This window comes from Macaca nemestrina, chromosome 20 (genome assembly GCF_043159975.1).
Source record: "Macaca nemestrina isolate mMacNem1 chromosome 20, mMacNem.hap1, whole genome shotgun sequence".
Classification (NCBI taxonomy): Eukaryota; Metazoa; Chordata; class Mammalia; order Primates; family Cercopithecidae; genus Macaca; species Macaca nemestrina.
This window is the reverse complement of record NC_092144.1, coordinates 49,256,899-49,278,463: the sequence shown is the minus strand read 5'-3', so window position 1 is coordinate 49,278,463 and position 21,565 is coordinate 49,256,899. Positions and strand designations below refer to the sequence as shown.

At 39.1% G+C, this 21,565-nt stretch overlaps 1 protein-coding gene and 1 pseudogene across 4 annotated transcripts in view; one reads left to right on the top strand and one right to left on the bottom strand.

Annotated features, from left to right (window-relative positions):
* Positions 1-2,645: 2,645 nt before the first annotated feature.
* On the top strand, positions 2,646-9,297 carry LOC139360271 (protein PAT1 homolog 1 pseudogene; annotated as a pseudogene).
* The window catches only part of LOC105495348 (zinc finger protein 546), a 41,216-nt gene continuing 25,919 nt past the window's right edge, over positions 6,269-21,565 (bottom strand). For all 4 annotated transcript variants that reach the window (XM_011764773.3, XM_011764772.2, XM_011764775.2 and 1 more), the window contains 3 exons: positions 20,547-20,673; positions 19,368-19,463; positions 6,269-13,268 (listed from right to left, as the gene is read on the bottom strand). In XM_011764773.3, the coding sequence (XP_011763075.1) occupies positions 11,149-13,268; positions 19,368-19,463; positions 20,547-20,673 (2,343 nt within the window). In that variant the 3' untranslated portion in view covers positions 6,269-11,148. The remainder of the gene's footprint in view (positions 13,269-19,367; positions 19,464-20,546; positions 20,674-21,565) is intronic.

The window sequence follows — 21,565 nt, the reverse complement described above, 5'->3', positions numbered from 1 at the left end:
AACTAGGCTAAGACACAAGAATTGCTTGAATTCAGGAGGGAGAGGTTGCAGTGAGCCAAGATCATGCCACTACACTCCAGCCTGGGCAACAGAGCAAGACTGTCTAAAACAAAACAAAACAAAACAAAAAACAGGCAACAGGTTGGCCTATGACAGGGAACAGGTGTCATATTTAATAGACAAAAACTTCAATTTAGCCATTATATATTCACAGAAGTAAGGAAAATGTAAAGATAATGTCTCATCAAATAAAGAAAATCAATAAGGATAAATGACAAAATGAACCAAATGTAAGTTCTGGAGTTGAAGACCACAGTAACCAAAATAAAAAATTCATTAGAAGGGCTAAATAAATTTGATCTGGCAGAATAATTAGAAAACTTTCAAATAGATCAATGGAAATTATGCAACCTCAATTCCATCTTCCCACTAGAAAAAAGAATAAGAAAATAAAATAGAATGAGAAAATAGAACAAAGAAAATAGAACAGAGCCTTTAAGAAATATAAGACACTTTTAAGTGCACCAACATACATGTAATGAGAATACCAGAAGGAAAGGAGAAAGAGAAATGAGTACAAAAATATTTCAAGAAATAATGGCTAAATTGCTGGGCGCGGTGGCTCAAGTCTGTAATCCCAGCACTTTGGGAGGCCGAGACGGGCAGATCACGAGGTCAGGAGATCGAGACCATCCTGGCTAACACAGTGAAATCCCGTCTCTACTAAAAAAATACAAAAAACTAGACGGATGTGGTGGCGGGTGCCCATAGTCCCAGCTATTCAGGAGGCTGAGGCGGGAGAATGGCGTAAACCCGGGAGGCGGAGCTTGCAATAAGCTGAGATCCGGTCACTGCACTCCAGCCTGGGTGACAGAGCGAGACTCCATCTCAAAAAAATATATAATAATAGTAATGGCTAAATACATCCATAATTTGTTGAATAAACATTAATCAATACCCACAATCATCTCAACAAACTGTAATCAGAGTGAATGAAAAGATATCCATGAACAGACCCATCATAGTAAAAGTGCTAAACGTGAAAGAAAATGTTGAAAAGTGTAAGAGAAAAATGATGTGTCACTTAACAATGGAACACCAATCAATTGACAGCTGACTTCTTATCCAAAGCAATGGAGGGGATGAAGGCAGTGGGATGATATATTCAAAGTACTCAAAGGACAAAAGCTCTGTGAAGCAGTAACATACTGTCTTTCAAAAATGAAGATGAAATAAAGCCCTTCCCAGATCTACCATATAAGAAATTGTAAAGGTTATTCAAACAAAGCAAGTAAATCCACATGGAAATTCAAAACCACATTTTTAAAAAGAAAATATTTATAATATACAAAAGGCAGCAAAAATGCACATTTCTTTTACTTCTCTTAATAAATTTAAAAGACAATTGTATAATACAATATGTACATAATTATACTGTTGGGCCTATAACATGGAAATGTAATATATTTGACAATAGCAGCATAAAGGAAGTAAATGACAGCAGAGTTGTATTGGAGTAAGGAAATGATACATGATAATAACTAGAATTCATAGGAACAAATATGAGAAACAGAAATAGGTGGCCAGGGGTCGTGAGCTGGTGGAGGACCTGGCCATGGAGGAGGCTGGGGAGTCCGTGCTTCTTCCCTCCCTCTCCCACTCCCCTCCCTGCTCCCTCCCCACCTCCCCAAGAATGTTCCACTATGAGTCTTGGGAGGATTGTCTTCCGGATGAAGATGAAGATTACTTTCAGGGACTGAGAGAAGAAGATGAAGAGATTGATCAATTCAATGATGATACATTTGGGTCAGGTGCAGTTGATGATGATTGGCAGGAAGCACGAGCGCCTGGCTGAATTGGAAGAAAAGCTACCAGTGGCAGTTAATGAACCAACAGGCAACGGAGAAAGGGAAGAAATAGACTTGTTGGGTGACCATGAGGAGAATCTGGCTGAAAGGCTCAGTAAGATGGTGATTGAAAATGAACTAGAGGCCGGGCGCGGTGGCTCAAGCCTGTAATCCCAGCACTTTGGGAGGCCGAGACGGGCGGATCACGAGGTCGGGAGATCATCCTGGTTAACACGGTGAAACCCCGTCTCTACTAAAAAATACAAAAAACTAGCCGGGCGAGGTGGCGGGCGCCTGTAGTCCCAGCTACTCGGGAGGCTGAGGCAGGAGAATGGCGTGAACCCGGGAGGCGGAGCTTGCAGTGAGCTGAGATCCGGCCACTGCACTCCAGCCTGGGTGACAGAGCGAGACTCCGTCTCAAAAAAAAAAAAAAAAAAAAAAAAATGAACTAGAAGATCCAGCTATGAGGGCAGCACAGACCAGGCCAGTTTTACAGCCCCAACCAGAAGTCTGAATTCCAGTATCTGGGATGGATCTGAAGTTCTGAGGCAAATCCGAGGACCACTGCTCACTCAGGAAATGTTTACAGTGTCTGTATTAGAATATGCCTTGCCTCAGAGGCCCCCCAGGGTCCAGAAAATGATCAGGACCTTTCTGAACATGCATTACCAAGATGGTCAACTTCACCTATTATTGGCAGTCCTCCTGTTAGAACTGTTCCCATAGGTACCCCATCTAAGCAGATGGCTTTACCCAACAGAGCCTATGCAGTCCTAGTCCATAGACTTTCCTCCACCTGAAACCAGCAACTGAAAAGGAAGGCCAATTTGGAAGATTCTGCATTCGAAGCCTGTCCATGTTCGGCCCCCAATGCCACCGTGTTATCCTGCTCCCTATGATAAGAGGATGTCTCCAAATCAGTTGTACAGTGTCCTGAACTCTTCCCTCCTGGGTCACCCTTTTCCTCCCAGTGTTCCTCCTGTTCTTAGCCCCCTTCAGAGAGCACAGGTTCTTGAAGGAGCACAACAGGCTGGACAGATGTCTCCCAGCCAGTTTGTATGGGTCCCTGGATTTGTAGTCCACTTGCTGCTATGAATCCCAAGTTGCTACAAGGGCAAGTTGGGCAGATGCTTCCCCCAGCACCAGGCTTCCATGCCTTTAGTGCTCCACCCTCTGCTACACCACCTCCACAGCCCAGAACCTCACTTGCAAAACCTAAGATCTCAGGCCCCAATGTTTAGACTGGACACAACTCACCTCCATCCACAGCACCATTGACTCTTGCATCAGAGACAGCAACAGAATAGAAATCAGCATCAGAATCTCAATGGTGCAGGAGATAGAGGAAGTCACTGGAGCAGTCATCACGATCATCTCTGAAAGGATCCATATGCCAATATCATGTTGCAGCAGGAAAAGGATTGGGCCTCTAAAATTCAGATGATGCAACTGCAAAGCACTGATCCCTACCTGGATGATTTTTATTACCAGAATTACTTTGAAAAGCTGGAGAAACCATCAGCTGCTGAAGAAATACAAGGTGATGGCCCTAAAAAGGAGTGCACCAAGGTTATCACCCCTCAGGTGGCCAAACTGGAGCATGCCTTTAAGCCAGTACAATTTGAGGGCTCTTTGGGAAAGCTTACTGTTTCTAGTGTGAATAATCTCCAAAAAATGATTGATGGTGTTGTAACATCTTGGAGTGAGGATGATGAGACAAAAGAAAAACAGGTACGAAACAAGAGGAGAAAAACCCCTGTCATAACTGAGAAAACTTACAGTTTGCTCCTTGACGTAGAGGACTATGAAAGACATTATCTCCTAAGTCTAGAAGAATGACCTGCTCTAATGGATGAGCGAAAGTACAAAATTTGTAGCATGTATGACAATTTAAGGGGGAAATAGCCTGGACAAGAAAGGCCTAGTGATGACCACTTTGTACAGATCATGTGTATTCGAAAAGGGAAGACAATGGTTGCCTGTATTTTTCCTTTCCTCCCCACAGAGCAAGCAGCTGACATTCTCATGACAACAGCCAGGGACCTCTCTTTCCTTATCAAGAAGGATGCACAAGATGAGGTGCTGCCATGCTTACTGAGTCCCTTCTCTCTCCTCCTCTATCATCTTCTAACAGTGACTATCACTAGCCTTTTGCAACAGCTAATGAACCTACCTCAAAGTGCAGCTACACCAGCACCCTCCAATCCTCACTTCATTGCTGTGCTCAGAACAAATTCTGACAGGATTCCACTGAATCCCTAGATCAATTTGAGAAATGACTTCTAAACATTGGGTCTTCTCATCTGTGATTATGGTGCATGTTTCAATTTATTAAGGCCTTCCCTAGCTTCTCTCAACAAAATTGTGTAATTTTTAGGTAGTAGTCTTGCATGTGTTTTATTAAATATATTCCTAAGCATTTTATGTTCTTTATCAATGAAATTTTCTTGATTTCATTTTCAATTGTTTGCTGTGATAGAAAAATTCAACATTTTTGGTATATTGTCCTTGAAACTACCATTAAAAGTATTTTCCACAAAGAGAGGTTGATTCAGATGACTTCAATGGCAAATTGACCCAAGATTTGTCAAAAAAACAAAAAGAATATCTAGGGAAAATAAACAGCTAACATAGAACTTTATGATAAATTATTGACTGCTTTTTCACTAAAGTCAGACTCAAGGATGTCTGCTCTGAGAATTTTTTTTTTTTTTTTTTTTTTTTTTTAGACAGAGTCTGGCTCTGTCCCCCATGCTGGAGAGCAGTGGCACGATCTTGGCTCACTGCAACCTCCACCTCCAGGGTTCAAGCTCGTCTCCTGCCTCAGCCTCCCGAGTAGCTGGGATCACAGGTGCACCACCACGCCCAGCTAATATTTGTATTTTTAGTAGAGATGGGATTTCGCCATGTTGGCCAGGCATGTCTCGAACTCCTAACCTCAGGTGATCCAACTGCCTCAGCCTCCCAAAATGTTGTTGGGATTACAGGCACGAGCCACCACGCCCAGCCTTGCTTTGAGCATTTCCATTCAACACTCTACAGAATGCCCTAGCCTGTGCAGTATGGCAAATAAATGAAATATAAATTAGAAGGAACTGTCTTCACAGATACCCTGATTGTGTTTATAGAAAATTCTAAGTAATTTATAAAAAAATAAACCCTGCTAAAGCTAAGTGAATTTAGCAAGTCTCATAAAATAAAATATCAAGATACAAAAATGTAAATACTTTAAGGACAAATTGTTTCTAGGTGTTAAAGAACAGATCATTACAACTCTAAAGTCTTATCAATAAAAGAAAAAGAAACTATAATACTGCCTCATTTGACTATAGATGGAAAAGTTCTAATTAAAATATCACCAAATGAACTCTAGTAGTATGACAAAAATTATAGCATATTACAAGAAATGTTTAAAATTTAAGAAAGTCATAAGTACAAATCAATACATCAATAAATTTAAGGAGAAAAACATAAAATAGATAACAAAATGTCCTTAGACAAAATTCGGCAGTTTTTAAATTAACAATCACTACAAAAGTAGGCGGCATCCCTCTACCCCCACATATACTGAAGGAAATTTAAAGTCAGCAGAGAATTTATCCCCAAATGAAAAGTGAATATTATAGTAAATGATTAAATGTGGGTTCTGAGGAAACATAAGACCAAAGAAAAAAATGTTGGGAAATAGTCCATTAAATTTGGAAAAACAGATACCTGTTACCATAATATTCAACTGTGTTCTGAAGATTCTAGCTATTGCAATAAGAAAATTAAATATGAATACTGGAAAATAAAATTTTATTTATGTAATCTGCAAAGATTACATAACTGATAACCTATAAATCTTAAAATGTCTCATAAAAATAGAATGTATGGTCAGACTATATGCATGTAGGTAGAAAATACTGCATCAATATAGCAAAGTATCCAGAATGACATTCAAGTCAATTAGAGGGAAGAAAAAAAACAAGACAAAAATAATGGAGAAAGCCAAGAATATGAAAGTCAAAGTAAAGGAATGATGATAGGCCAAGAAATACATTTCAAAAGTGGCTTAAGTCAAAATTTAGGAATACATACAAAAACATACCTAAACTGAAGCTACAGGGACACTCAGTTTACCAGTTCACAGGATCTAAGAGAACAATTTGGAAATATTTAGTAGGGTATTTGAACCTATGATTGATTTAGTATTATCTAACATAACTGAAAGAGTGTATCATGTATGAGCAATTGTTCTTCCATGTATATACAGCTACTGAAATTCCAGTTCACATAAACCAATGATCACAGACAAGGATATTTATTGAAGTATATTTGAAATAGTGAAAACCTGTTAAAACATAAATATTCATCAATAAAATTTAAATTCATTATAGTATGTTCAAATAAAAAATTGAGCCATCCTCATTAGTATAGTAGTGAGTATATAAAAACAAAACTGGGCCAGCAATTTATTGCAGAGGAATATGTGAGCAGCAGAGAAATACATCATTCATTTCCTTTCCCAGCATAGCTAAACATCTGCCATAAGATCTGAATATTCTATCTTTAGGGTCACTGTGTTTGGGTTATGGCATTTCCAGTGTGGGTTCACATCCCAAAATACTAGATATTCTGAATGAGACTTCCTTAGTAAAGTTTATCATGCACTAAAGTTAAGCAAATTTTTATTGTAAGACTCAAATCTTTTGATAGCCTGATAATAAGCATTTTTTTTAAAAAAAGGGATTTAGTATTCAAAACTTCACAAGGCTGTGTGCCCACAAACCATTTCTCAAGTGCCATTAAGTACTACTAATCCCAGAGACATTCTTTTAGATATGTTGTGTTAAGGCACTGGTACTTTGAAGGAACAATCCACTGATATGGTAACAAAATTTTGCATTAATATATGTCTCAAAATACTCTGCTTTTTGTTACATCCAATTAGCGTTATTTGTAAAAAGAATTTGCAAATGTTGAGCAATGATATAACTAGATAGTAAATGACTTGTACAATGATATATTATGGCTGTCTTACTGGCATAAAATGGACCTGGAGTTGCAAACCATAATGGATCCATGAGATCACAGGCAGTTTGGTTGACAATGGACATTAGTTTAAGTTGAGGAAAGTGGTAGTATGGTAGTCTTAAAGAAATGAGTTACAATTATTTTAAGAATTGAATTTCAACTGTATATATTCACGCAAACCCCTACATGCCATTAAATCTATATATTTTGGTGCAGATGCTTTTGTGTTCTTACCAGGAAGGCTTCTCACAAAACTGCTTGATGACTGCCACCTGGTTGGAAGTATTGTCAGACGCCATAAATTGTAAGATACACCTTGATTTCAAATATGTGAAAAATTGTGCTCAGTGTTAAGCATTGAGGAAATTATCATATCCAATCTAGGCCATACTTTGGCCATCTAAAGCTAAGAAAAACTGAGAACATGGATCTTGAAGATATTTGGACTGGATCAGCTCTTCCTTTCCCATCATCAATTTGGAAAACTAGAACAGATCTATCCCTGGACAGTCCAAGTAAAGAAATTGTTTTGCTTAACTGCTTTACTAGGTTTTTGAATGAATGTGCTTATGGTTTAGAATTTCTGCTTTCTTCATAAAGACTCACCTACATTTTTGTCTTTTAAGAACTATCCTCATCTGTTGTATTATGAGGATTATAATATCAGTGTACAAAGAGCTAGTGAAATTTTGATATTACCTCCTTGAAATTTTTGATAAAACAAAAAATATCTCCTCCATCTGTACTTACATCCAATTCTCATTCACAATGCTGTAATTATCTTTTTCCTTTGATCAGATGTGCTAAAATCAAGATTAATATTTTTTCACAAAGCCTTAATAAGTCTATTTTATTTTCAAATTCATTAACTCCTTTTAATGATCCTTCCTTCTTTCTTATACTGACTTATTTTTCCCTTAGTTTCTTGAGTTTAATGCTTCTTCATTATTTTAACAGTTTTATAAGCGATTACTATGTTAAAGAGACAGTATTAAGTCACTGGGAGTAGAGTGGTGAGCAGGAGAAACAAAGCGCTGACCCTCAATATTTGTTTCCTGAATACATTAACAGGTTATTGATTTTTCACTGAGCACAGGTTTGACCACATTCACAAATTCTGATCTCACATTCATTTCTAAATTGTCCTTTATGGTTTCATTTTCTTTTTAATCTAGTGTCATTATATGATTGGAGATTTTAAATTTCCGAAATGCCAAAGTACTACCCTACAGATCACTTATTAAATTAAAAGAAATACTTAGCTTTACAACAGAGAAATCTGGCGATTACCATATGAAACAAGTATTTCAGTTACCTATTGCTGTGTAACAAACTACTCCAAAACTTAGTGGCTTAAAACAGACAATATTTTACACATAAATCTGCAATTTGGGCAGGCTCATGGGGGAAAGCTTTTCTCGGCTCCACTTAGCACCAGCTAGGACAACTTCTGAAGGTTAAGGGTTAGAATCATCTGAAGGCTCATACCCTCATACGCTTGGTGCTGGATGCCAGCTGTTACCTCAACTACAGCTGTAATCAGGACAGCTTTACTTAGCTTTTCTGTGTGGTTACTTGGCATCTTCGTAGCATGGTGGCTGGGCTTCATCCCAAGTGGGTCAGGCAGAAGTTGTATTGCCTTTTGTGACTTAGTTGTGGAAATCACAGTGTTACTCCTGCCATAAACACAGGCCCGCCTGGCCAGATTCAAAAGGAAGGACCATGAGCTCTACCTCTTGGGGAGTGTCAGTATCACATTGTAAGGTGAACATGCAGAATGGGATATATTGCTGTGGCCATCTTTGGAATGTACGTTCTGCTACACCAAGTGAATGAACTAAGGATACCATAGTAGTATAATGACATTGTATGCCACCTAATGGGTTACAAATTAAAATACAAAATTTCTCCTATGAAGTATTCTTGCCAAAATATTTAATCTGTACCTAATTGGGTCTCTAATCCCAAATTCCAGTTAATGGGAAATACTGGGGATAAAGAAGCACATTAAAAAATACTTTGAGAAAACGAGAAAACTCCAGAATGTGATATTCTATAAGACAACTATCCTGAGTGCTTAAAAAGTCAATATTGCAATAGAGTTGTGGGGGGAAGAGCCATTCTTATTTTAAAAGATACAAACAATGCACAGATGTAATTCATGAACTTGGTTCCTGAATTTAAAAATAACCTATGAAAAGCATTCTTTACACAAGTGAAAAGAATGAACACAACTGAGAATATGAACACAGACTGAATATTACAGATTATGGAATTATTGCGAATCTCCTTAGGTGTGAAGTTACTGGGGGGTGGGGGTCCAATCTTTTGGCTTCCCTGGGCTACTCTGGAAGAACTATCTTGGGCCACACATAAAATATACTAACGATGGCTGATGAGCTTTAAAAAAATCGCAAAAAAATCTCATAATGTTTTAAGAAAGCTTACAAATTTGTGTTGGGCTGCATTCAAAGCTGCCCTGGGGCACAGACAGGTTGGACAATTGTTATATAGCAATTAAGCAGGAGGCAGCCTTTATTCTTAGATGTGATGTGTTACAGTATCTACAATTTATACTCAAAAACTACAGCAAAATATGTAAATATTATGTATAAGCAAACCAAATGTGACGACACATTAACCATTGCTGAATCTAGATAGAACATAACAGTGTTCATTATTCTTTTAATTTTTCCAAATGGATAGTGGCTGTTAGTTTCTAATTTATCATTAATTGTGGGCAGAAAAAGCAGACTGACGTACCTGCTTTTTGGGTTATAAAAAGGAAAAAGCATTATAGCTATCCCTGAGTCTTTAAAACCTTTACTCTCATAATCTTCACACCCATCAAATCTAGAGATCTCTTTCTCACATTAATTTTCAGAGATAGGTTCTGACTTTATAAATGGAAGTTTAATCTATTTTACTGGATATTATCCTGTTAATTATCCCAATCTAAATAAGGAGTGAAAGGTAATAGACGGTTTTTACAAATTCCTTACACCCACAGGGCCTTGCTCTCACATGAATGTACTAAGTGTATCCCTAATGAAAAAAATAAAGCACTATTTATTGATCAAACGCTATGTGCCAAATACTCTTTTAAAGGTTTTGTCTTTTATTAGCATTGCATCCTCACAAAAATACTATTAGGTGGTACTATTATTACCATTTTAAAAAACGAAGGCACAGGGGCATGTTTTGCCAAACACCACATAGACGGAGGTGGAATTGTGAGAATTATATTATTTATATATATCAAAAAGATATGCCAAGGCTGGCCTTTCCCATGTTCATTACATTAACAGAATCATTTTCTGTTACAGCGCTATATAAAGTGTGGTCCATGTGTTGACACTGGTCCACAAATTGTTTGCTTCAGGTCTCTGCAAAAGTTATAGATACTGAGAGCAAGTATTTAGAAATGTTTGCAGCAATCTGACAGAGTTAACTCAGTTAAATACCATAATAAAAAACTGAGTTTTTTCAGTTTTTTTCTTTTCATTTTTCTGGTATTCTAGTATTATTTATTTATTTATTTATTTATGAGAAGGAATCTTGCTCTGTCACCCAGGCTGGAGTGCAGTGGCACGATCTCGGCTCACTGCAACCTCTGCCACCTAGGTTCAAGCAATTTTCCTGCCTCAGCCTCCTGAGTAGCTGGGATTACAGGCACCTGCCACCACACCTAGCTAATTTGTGTATTTTAGTAGAGACAGGGTTTCACCATGTTGGCCAGGCTGGTCTTGAACTCCTGACCTCAGGTGATCTGCCCACCTGGGCCTCCCAAAGTGCTGGGATTACAGGTGTGAGCCACTGTACCTGGCCTACATTTTATTTATTTATTTAGAGACAGGCTCTCACTCTGTCACCAAGCTAGAGTGCAGTGGCACAATCATGGCTCACTAAAGCCATGAGGCAGGGTCTCACTATGTTGCCCAGGCTAGTTTTGAACTCCTGTCTTTCCACAGTGCTGGGATTACAGGTGTGAGCCACTTCACCTGGCCCATTATTACTGCATTTTAGAGAAGCACTGTTCAACAACAGTTTGCAGGGGAAAAGGTCCTTGATGGTTTGGGATGCAGTGCATCGGTATCAATCTTCTAAAGTCTAACAGGGACTGAGTGATGCTATAGTCTTTCAACTCTTTAACATATGAAATAATTTCTGATAAATTGTGAGCATGAAGTAAAAGGGATTCCCACATGTTCTGTAACAAACAGAAAATTTCTTAAATTATAAATTATCTGCTAAAGGGCATTTTCTAACAGCCATCATATTCTCTTTACATTACACATAGGAGGACTTCCTCACTAACATGATTTCTCTGATGTAAAGTAAGTTGATCACTACGAATAAAGGCTTTTCCACATTCTTTACATTTATAGGGTTTTTCACCAGTATGAATTCTGTGATGTCGAGTAAGCTCTGAGTTAACACTGAAGGCCTTCCCACATTCTTTACACTTACAGGGTTTCTCACCCGTGTGAACTATGTGATGTCGAGTAAGTTCTGCTTGAAGACGAAAGGCATTCCCACATTCTTTACAACTATAAGGTTTCTCACCAGTATGAAGTCTAAAATGTTGTGTAAGATGATACCGACGACTAAAGGTCTTTCCACATTCCTTACATTCATATGGAATCTCACCAGTGTGAATTCTTTGATGTAACGTAAGTCGATAACTGCAAATAAAAGCATTCCCACATTCATTACATATGTAGGGCTTCTCACCAGTATGGCCTCTGTGATGTTGAGTGAGATGATAGTGCCGACTGAACGTCTTCCCACATTCCTTACATTCATAGGGTTTCTCGCCAGTATGAATTCTGTGATGTTGCGTGAGATGAGTGCTACGAATAAAGGCCTTCCCGCATTCCGTACATTTATAGGGTTTTTCACCAGTATGAATTCTGTGATGCTGAGTAAGTTCTGTTTGAAATCGAAAGGCTTTCCCACATTCATTACATATGTAGGGTTTCTCACCAGTATGAATTTTAAAATGCTGAGTAAGATTATAGCGACGACTAAAAATCTTCCCACATTCTTTACATACGTAGGTGCTCTCACTGGTGTGAATTCGCTGGTGTGAAATAAATTGATTGCTATGAATAAAAGCCTTCCCACATTCCTTACATTCATAGGGTTTCTCACATGTATGAATTCTGTGATGTCGGGTAAGTTCGGCTTGAAGACGAAAGGCTTTTCCACATTCATTACATATGTAGGGTTTCTCACCAGTGTGAATTCTGTAGTGTTGGGTAAGATTATAGCGACTACTGAATGTTTTTCCACATTCCTTACATTCATAGGGAATCTCACCAGTGTGAGTTCTCAGATGTAAAGTAAGTTGATAACCACAAATAAAGGCCTTCCCACATTCCTTACATTCATAGGGTTTCTCACCAGTATGAGTTCTATGATGCCGAGTAAGCTCTGTTTGAAGACGAAAGGCTTTTCCACATTCTTTACATTCATAGGGTTTCTCACCAGTATGAATTCTATGATGTCGAGCAAGTTCTGCATGAAAACTAAAGGACTTACCACATTCTTTACATTCATAGGGTTTTTCACCAGTATGAATTTTCTGATGTTGAACAAGGTATGAGCCATGACTAAAGGCCTTCCCACATTCATTACATTTATAGGGTTTGACACCAGTATGAATTTTCTGATGTTGACTAATATGTCGTTGTACCCTAAAGGTCTTGCCACAAACCTTACATTCATAAGGCCTCTCACCAGTATGAATTCTTTGATGTTCAGTTAGTTGATAATGAAGTCTAAAGGCCTTCCCACATTCTTTACATTCATAAGGCCTCTCTCCAGCATGAATTGTCTGATGTACTCTAAGGTCTCTAACACGACTAAAGGCCTTCCCACATTCCTTACACTCATAGGGTTTCACACCAGAATGTATTCTCTGATGTTCAGTAAGGTGATAATGAAGTCTAAAGGCCTTCCCACATTCTTTACATTCATAGGGTCTCTCCCCAGCATGGATTGTCTGGTGTACTCTAAGGTCTCCCACTCGACAAAAGGCCTTTCCACATTCCATACATTTATGGGGTCTCTCACCAGTGTGAATTCTCAGATGTTGAATAAGGTATGACTGTTGTCTAAAGGCCTTTCTACATTCCTTACATTCATATGATTTCTCTCTAGCATGAATTTTCAGATGTAGAGGATGAGATATTTGTTTTTGGATTATCATTTGACTAACACAACCCATCTGGTGTCCCTCTTGTCTCTCAAATTCATGTTTGCACTGCAAAGCATTTCTGAAAATGGTGTCCTCATGGATGGTGTTTTTACTTTTTTCCCCTGTATGCAATTGAGATAAATAGAGTTTGCAAACATTCTTTTCTGAAAGTAAATTCGTGGTGATATACTTGTATTCCAAATCTGCAAAAAAAAAAAAAAAAAAAAAAAAAAAAAAAAAAAGAAAAAAGCAAACAAATGCTATAATGCTATTTTTCTGTGTTGGGGCAGGGATGGGGGTTGTACCTTATAGTAGAAATAAAAGATAAAACAGAAATAACATACATTAGAAATAAATGGTTTAGAGCAGGAGTTAATAAACTTTTTCTGTAAAAGACCAGATAGTGAAGGTGTTAGGCCTTGGGAGGCATATGGTCTCTGTCACAATTACTTAGCTCTGCTATTACAATACCAAGGTAGCCACAGATGATAATAAGTGTGGCTGTGTTATAATAACACTTGACTTATGGACACTGAAATTTGAATTTCAAAAAATGTTTACATGACACAAAATCTTGATTTTTTCAACCACTGAAAAAATGAAGAAACCAGTTGTAACTTATAAGCCATGCAAAAACGGGCAGTGAGGTATTTGGCTCATGGGCTATAGTTTGCTGGTTCCTAGCTTAGAGAACTCTAAATTATTGTAGTGCAATTTAAAAGAAGGCAAAATACCTCAGAAAATGATGTGACTTTTAAGAATGGTAAAATAGGCCAGGAGTGGTGGCTCATCCTGTAATCCCAGCACTTTGGGAGGCTGAGGCAGGTGGATCATGAAGTCAGGAGATCGGGACCATTCTGGCTAACATGGTGAAACTCCATCGCTACTAAAAATACAAAAAATTAGCCGGGCATGGTGGCAGGCACCTGTAGTCCCAGCTACTCGGGAGGCTAGGGCAGGAGAATGGCGTGAACCCAGGAGGCAGATCATGCAGTGAGCCAAGATTGCGCCACTGCACTCCAGCCTGGGTGACAGAGCAAGACTCTGTCTCAAAAAAAAAAAAAAAAAAAAAAGAATGGTAAAATAGGTGAGTAGGAGAATAGGGTACATCAGTGGTCCTCCTATTTAGGATGGATTTAGGGGAGTTTCTTACATATACTGTTGTTCAGGCACCAAACCAGACAAAATCAAAATCTATAGGCACAAGTCCTGGATATGTGCATTTAAAATCTTTTTCATCAAATAGCTTTGATGGGGATCATTTTGAAAATCTGTACATAATTCTTTTCCCTTTAAAATAGAGTTTCTCGTTCCCCTTACAATAAAACCCAAACATATTACCATGGATAAAAAGTCCTTTCTTATTTGTAAGACCTTTGCAAACCACCTCTGTAAATATTACAAACAAGTCACCGAGAAGGCAGCTAAGTATCATAACTTAATTTCCCCAAATTACAACATAGTTATGAATATACCTCCCTGATTCCAATCTCATCCTAGTCCAGCAATTAAATATGCTCTTTCCTAGATGACTTCCCTTCTGAACGGGAACAAAGGTACATCCAAAATTGCTCAGTCAAAAGTATAAATGGAAAAGTCATTTTTGTATTTCGTTATCTTCCAATTACCTATTGTCACCTTGAACATTAGGTATCTCCAAAACTGTTTACATTTGCCCTATGTGTGTGGCTACTGTTCCTTCTCTTTGTCTCTGTCCCATCTCAAGTACTGAGATATTTTATATGGTGAGCATCAGTTGTGTTTTATCATTACTCATTCACAGATCCTCAAACTCACTGCTAGTCAGTAACTACACTGCAGGTCCTGGCTAGTAGAGTGGCAAGGAGAAGAATACAGGCTTTAGAAAGGAGAAAAATAAACACCTTTATTCTCAGACATAGTAGGCTGAATTGTGGCCCCCAGGAAAGACATGTTCCTAACTCCCAGTGCCTGTGAATGTGACCTAATATTGAAAAAGGGTGGGCCCTAAATCCAATAACAGGTGTACTTATAAGAGCGAGGCATAGGGAGATCAAGAGAGGGTGCCATGAAGATGGAGGCAGAGACTGGAGTGATGCATCTGCAAGCCAAGGAATGCCAAGAATGGCCAGTAACTACTATTCTTTTCATGAATTGTTGGATTCAAATGGCTAAAACTTTCTCTAGAATTTTTGCATTTGTGTAAATGAAAGATACTGACTTATAGATTTCTTTTCTTATAATGCCTTTGTCTAGTTTTGGTATCAGGGTAATGCTGGACTTGAAGAGTGAGTTTGGAAGTATTCCCTTGTCTTAAAGTTTCTGGAAGACTTTGTGTACAATAGGTACACAAATGCAAAAATCTAAAACTATAAAATATCTAGAAAGGCTAGGGGCAGTGGCTCACGCCTGTAATCCCCGCACTTTGGAAGGCTAAGGTGGGCGGATCATGAGGTCAGAGTTCGAGACTAGCCTGGCCGATATGGTGAAACCCTGTCTCTACTAAAAATATAAAAATTAGCTGGGCGTGGTGGCGGGCACCTGTAGTCCCAGCTACTAGGGAGTGAGGCAGAAGAATCGCTTGAACCTGGGAGGTGGAGGTTGCAGTGAGCCGAGACTGCCACTGCACTCTAGCCTGGGCGACAGAGAGAGACTCTGTCAAAAAAAAAAAAAAAAAAAAAAAAATTTCTAGAAGAAAACAGAAAATTTTTGTACTTTTTTGTACTTTTTTGTACTTTTTTTTTTTTTTTTGAGACGGAGTCTCGCTCTGTCGCCCAGGCTGGAGTGCAGTGGCGCGATCTCGGCTCACTGCAAGCTCCACCTCCCGGGTTCACGCCATTCTCCTGCCTCAGCCTCCCGAGTAGCTGGGACTACAGGCGCCCACAACCGCGCCCGGCTAATTTTTTTTGTATTTTTAGTAGAGACGGGGTTTCACCATGGTCTCGATCTCCTGACCTTGTGATCCGCCCGCCTCGGCCTCCCAAAGTGCTGGGATTACAGGCGTGAGCCACCGCGCCCGGCAAAATTTTTGTACTTTTTATATTGGGCAAAGATTTCTTAAATATGATCTGAAAGGACAGTCCATAAGAGAAAAACGTGATAAACTGAACTTAATCAAATTAAGAGCTTATGCTATTCAGAAGACACTGTTAAGAGTTTACAGATCATACATTTGATAAAGGACTTACATCCAGAATATATAAGGGACTCTCAAAACCCAATAATTAGCAAACAACCAATGCGATTAGAAAATGGGCAGAAGGCCAGGTACGGTGGCTCATGCCTTTAATCCCAGCACTTTGGGAGGCTGAAGCAGGTGGATCTGAGGTCAGGAGTTCAAGACCAGCCTGGCCAGTGTGGCGAAACCCCATCTCTACTAAAATACAAAAATTAGCTGGGCATGGTGGCACATGCCTGTGGTCTCAGCTACTTAGGAGGCCAAGGCAGGAGAATTGCTTGTACTCAAGAGGCGGAGGTTGCAGTGAGCCGAGGTTGCACCACTGCACTCCAGCCTGGGCAACAGAGCAAGACTCTGAAAAAAAAAAAAAAAAAGAAAGAGAAAGAAAGAAAGAAGGAAGGAAGGAAGAAAGAAAGGAAGGCAGGCAGGCGAGCAGAAGACTGTAATAGATGCTTCACCAAAGAAGATATATGGATGATAAATTAAGAATAAAAAGTTGCTCAGGATTATTAGGCATTAGGGAAATGAAAATTAAAACCACAATATGATACCGTAACTCATCACCTATTAGCACAGCTAAAATTTAAAAGACTGCCCACACCAAGCGCTGACAAGAATGTGGAAGAACTGGAATTTTCATAAACTTCTGCTGGGAAAGTAAAAGGATACAACCACTTTCTTCTTTTTTTTTTTTTTTTCAGACATTATCTTGGTCTGTCACCCAGGCTGGAGTGCAGTGGCACAATCTCGGCTCACTGCAACCTCTGCCTCCAGGGTTCAAGTGATTCTCCTGCTTCAGCCTCCTGAGTAGCTGGAATTACAGATGCCTGCCACTATGCCTTTTTAGTAAAGATGAAGTTTCACCTTGTTGGCCAGGCTAGTCTTGAACTCCTGACCTCCAGTGATCCACCTGTCTTTGCCTCCCAAAGTGCTGGGATTACAGGCATGAGCCACCGCTACTGGCTGATACAACCACTTTCAAAAACAGTGTGGCAGTTTCTTAAAAAATAAACATATATTTATCATATGATCTACCCATTCTACCCCAGTAGTTACCCAAGATAAATGAAAGCATAAGTCTATACAAATAATTTTACATGAAAGTTTCCAGTAGCTTTATCTGTAATAGCCAAACACTGGAAATAACTCAATGTCCATCCCTATAGATAAATGGATAAGTAAATTGTGGTACATCCATACAATGGAATACTACTCAACAATAAAAAGGAATGAAGTACTGATACATACAGCAACATGGATGAATCTCAAAATAATTTTGCTGAGTGAATGATGCTAAATTTTAAAAATCACCATATTTTTAAAAAAGAAAGAAAAAAATCACCACATAATTCCGTTACACAAAATTCTAGAAAATGAAAACTAAGTTATAGTGACAGAGAGATGATCAGTGCTTACCTGGGCAGTGGGTAGAGAGGGACATGAGGGAGGGATTTATTTTGGAGGTGATGGATATGTTTATTATTTTGATTGTGTAATGGTTTCACAATATACAGGGTAACTTAGCAAATTTTATACTTTAAATGTGTGCAGTTTACTATATGCCAATTATATGTCAATAAAACTGTTTTAAAATATTATAAAAATTGAATGGGTATGGTGGCTCATGCCTGTAATCCCAGCACTTTGGGAGGCTGAGGTGGGTGGATCACCTGAGGTCGGGAGTTCGAGACCAGCCTGACCAACATGGAGAAACCCTGTCTCTACTAAAAATACAAAATTAGCCTGGTGTGGTGGCACATGCCTGTAGTCCCAGCTACTTTGGAGGCTGAGGCAGAAGAATGGCTTGAACCCAGGAGGTGGAGGTTGCTGTGAGCAGACAGCGTACCATTGCACTCCCGCCTGGGCAACAAGAGTGAAACTCTGTCTCAAAAAAAAAAAAAAAAAAAAAAGTTATAAAAATTGACACTTAAAATGAGTACATTTTATATTACATTAATTATACCTCAACATATATGATTAAAAAAATACGCTGGTTGGCTGGGTACGGTGGCTCACTCCTGTAATCCCAGCACTTTGGGAGGCCAAGGCGGGTGGATCACAAGGTCAGGAGATCGAGACCATCCTGGCTAACATGGTGAAACCCCATCTCTACTAAAAATACAAAAAAAAAAAAAAATTAGCCGGTGTGGTGGCGGGGGCCTGTAGTCCCAGCTACTCGGGAGGCTGAGGCAGGAGAATGGCGTGTACCCAGGAGGTGGAGCTTGCAGTGAGCTGAGATGGCACCACTGGACTCCAGCCTGGGCAACAGAGCAAGACTCTGTCTCAAAAAAAAAAAAAAAAAATACACTTGTCCTATGACCCAGAAATTCCACTTCCATATATTCCCAAGAAAAATGAACACCCAAGAGAAATGAAAACATCTGAACACAAAAACAATTGTGCAAGCATGTTCACATCAGGTGGCATAATCTGCTTTGGGAATAAACACAGATGGTTCATCTCAGAACCTTTGCATTTGCAGCTTTTTCTGCTTGTAATGTTGTTCCTCAATATTCACATGGCCTGAGACCTTACTTTATGTCTCTGGTTCAAAGATCATCACCTCAAAATGGCCTTTCCTGATCTTACCTAAATTAGCCCTACTAACTCCCCAACACTCTAGCTCCTTACTCTGCTTAACTTTCTTCACAACACATATGAAAACCTGATTATTATCTGTTTACTTATTGACAAAATGTTTCTATAATATCAATATCTCTACGACAACAAGAGTGTCTCCCAATAGTGCCTAATCTCTAGCACAGTGCTTGGCTTAGGTTAGGTAAATGGGAAATATTTGATGAATAAAACTTGGACAATGGAGGAATGAAGATAAATCAAAATGTAAAAGGAGACCTGGAAACAAAGGTAAAATGGTCATCGATGGGGAAGAAAGAAAGCACCCCCACTTTGAAAGAGGAGAGAAATATGAGAGAAGAGAAACAAGGAGTATGGCAAATTGGGTAAAGTTCCTTTAGTAGCTAATGTGGAGAGAACCTGAATGCTTCTCAGGTATCAGTCCTTTCTCCACAGGTCTCAAGCCTTTGAAGGGAGCTTTCCAAACAACTCAGTGCTGTGCCTCCTCCCTGACACCATGGGTCATAACTTGTGATAGCACCCTCCTGCCTGATTTGCTGTCACTCACCTGTGTACCAACTCCTTGTCCCTTCCCTCATTACTATCCAGGGCTCTTTCTGTTGCTCCAATAAAGTAATCACATCTGGCTTAGGAATGGTATATCCTGCTCACAAGAAAAGAAACGACACATGTTGTAGAAAAACACAAAAACGACCATAACCTTGACATGACAATTCACACTTGGTTACATCTGTAAGAAACTGCAGGTGAAAATGGTACTAGATAATGCCATGACAGCAAAGAAGAAAAAGGCCATTTAAGAAGATTCACGTTAACATGGTCTCACAATTACAGGACTAAAGAGACAAGGTAAGAGAGCGAAAAGGTCTGCTTTGCTGTTGAAGGCAATACAGAGAGGGCACCAGTGAGCATGCCCTCTGGAGCCCTATGGCCTGGGTTCAAATCTTCTGCCACCTACCAGCTGTGTGACCGTGAAAGTTACCCTCCACATGTTCACTTTTATCAAATGCAAAATGGGGCTGATATTACTGACTTCTTAGGGCTGTGGTGAGAATTAAATGAATTAATATATGCAAAGGCATAAAAATATGCCCAGTATATAGTATTATTTTGTTGTTGTTACTATTTTCCTAGGAGAAATATACTAAGTTTCCTAAAACATTTCCAGGTTCTTCCTCGGATATTCCTTCAACGGAAAACGTAAATTCACAGACTTTAACTTTCAACGGCAAAGCAGGTTAAGGAGAATATGTCTCCTCTAGGATGGGGTGTGTTGGCTTGAATTTTAAATGGCTATTGTTAACTCTATCCACCACTGTATAATCCATAGAGGTTCTTTTGATAATTCAGGAAAACTAGAATTCTGAGACTAGCTGTTGTCTTGTAGGAGGGTCAGGTATTAACACAGAGCAGCTATAGGAATTCTGAGTATACGCATTATATGAAATCTGGTTTCTCTGAAAATTTCACACAGCTCAAACCTGGAAATTATCTAGAAAAGCAAGCAATAACAGGAAGAATCAGAGGGAGGAGTGAATGTCACTGAGGGACAGAAAAGTGAAGTTGCTTAACACAGGTGCCCATTTCCACCCCACCACTGCTGAAACTATGACTTTAGAAATAGGGAGAGTCAGTCGGCTTCTTAAAGCAGAGTTCTGAAGTTTGACAGTGGAGAAAGCTCATACTCCAGAAAACAGATTGTAAACGGTTTTGGCAGATACCTTACCCAGTGAGACCAGGTTGCTGTAGTTCTCCAACATCACATCCTTGTACAAGTCCCTCTGCGCAGGGTCCAGGCATTCCCACTCCTCTTGGGAGAGGTCTATGGACACATCCCTAAATGCCAAGGATACCTGAAACGACAAGCCTATGTATTTAAAAAAATTAAATGTATTTTCAAGATGGAAAACTGCTTTGCAGGAAAGAAGCAACATAGTAAGCAAATAAACTGGGGCTCAAGCCTGCAACGTGTATAAAAGAATAAGGAAATTAATACTTCTGAAATAAAGTGTTTATATGCTTTTAAAGAATATTGTTGATGCAAATTAAGTGAAATAGCATGAATAAGCACATTGCCCATTATGTGCCTGCAGTTTAAGTTCTGAATAAATGCAAGTTCCATCATCCTCTCTTCCCTTCAAAAAATTTTTGGAAAAAGAATTTTTTCACCAAAAAGTATTCTAAAATCTTTCTTAGAAAACAGGATTTGACTGACATGATGTGATTTCGTTAAAACTCAGGTTCATCATGATGCAAAATAACCTCATAAGAAAAGTCTTCGGTTGGTATATTTATTGGCTAGCTAATAATATTATCCATCTTGTGGATTCAGCAGACTAATTCTTCTTTTATTCTTAGGCATTTGGGTTGGCCAAAATGTTTAAGGTCTTCCCCAATCCTGTTTCCACCCATCATTAGGGATCAGAGCCTATTTCCAGCCATCATTAGGGATTGAAGGATCTTCCTATCTGCTACTCCTGCCATACCTCAGGAACAAATTGCTTTGTTCCTAAGCCAGAGGATGCTGACGTATCCACAATGACACTGATGTCACTGGAGACCAGCATAACCTCCTCAACCACAAAATTGACTTTTGTTTTCTTATTCATCCCTTGGAGATTCCCTGGCTGGATCACTGAAACTACCATATGGAGGCCCCAGTCATACTCCAACCTAGTCCTCTAAGCCATGCATGGGATCTCACCTCTGCCTCTGAGGCTGACATGGAAGACAATGTTTGAGTCT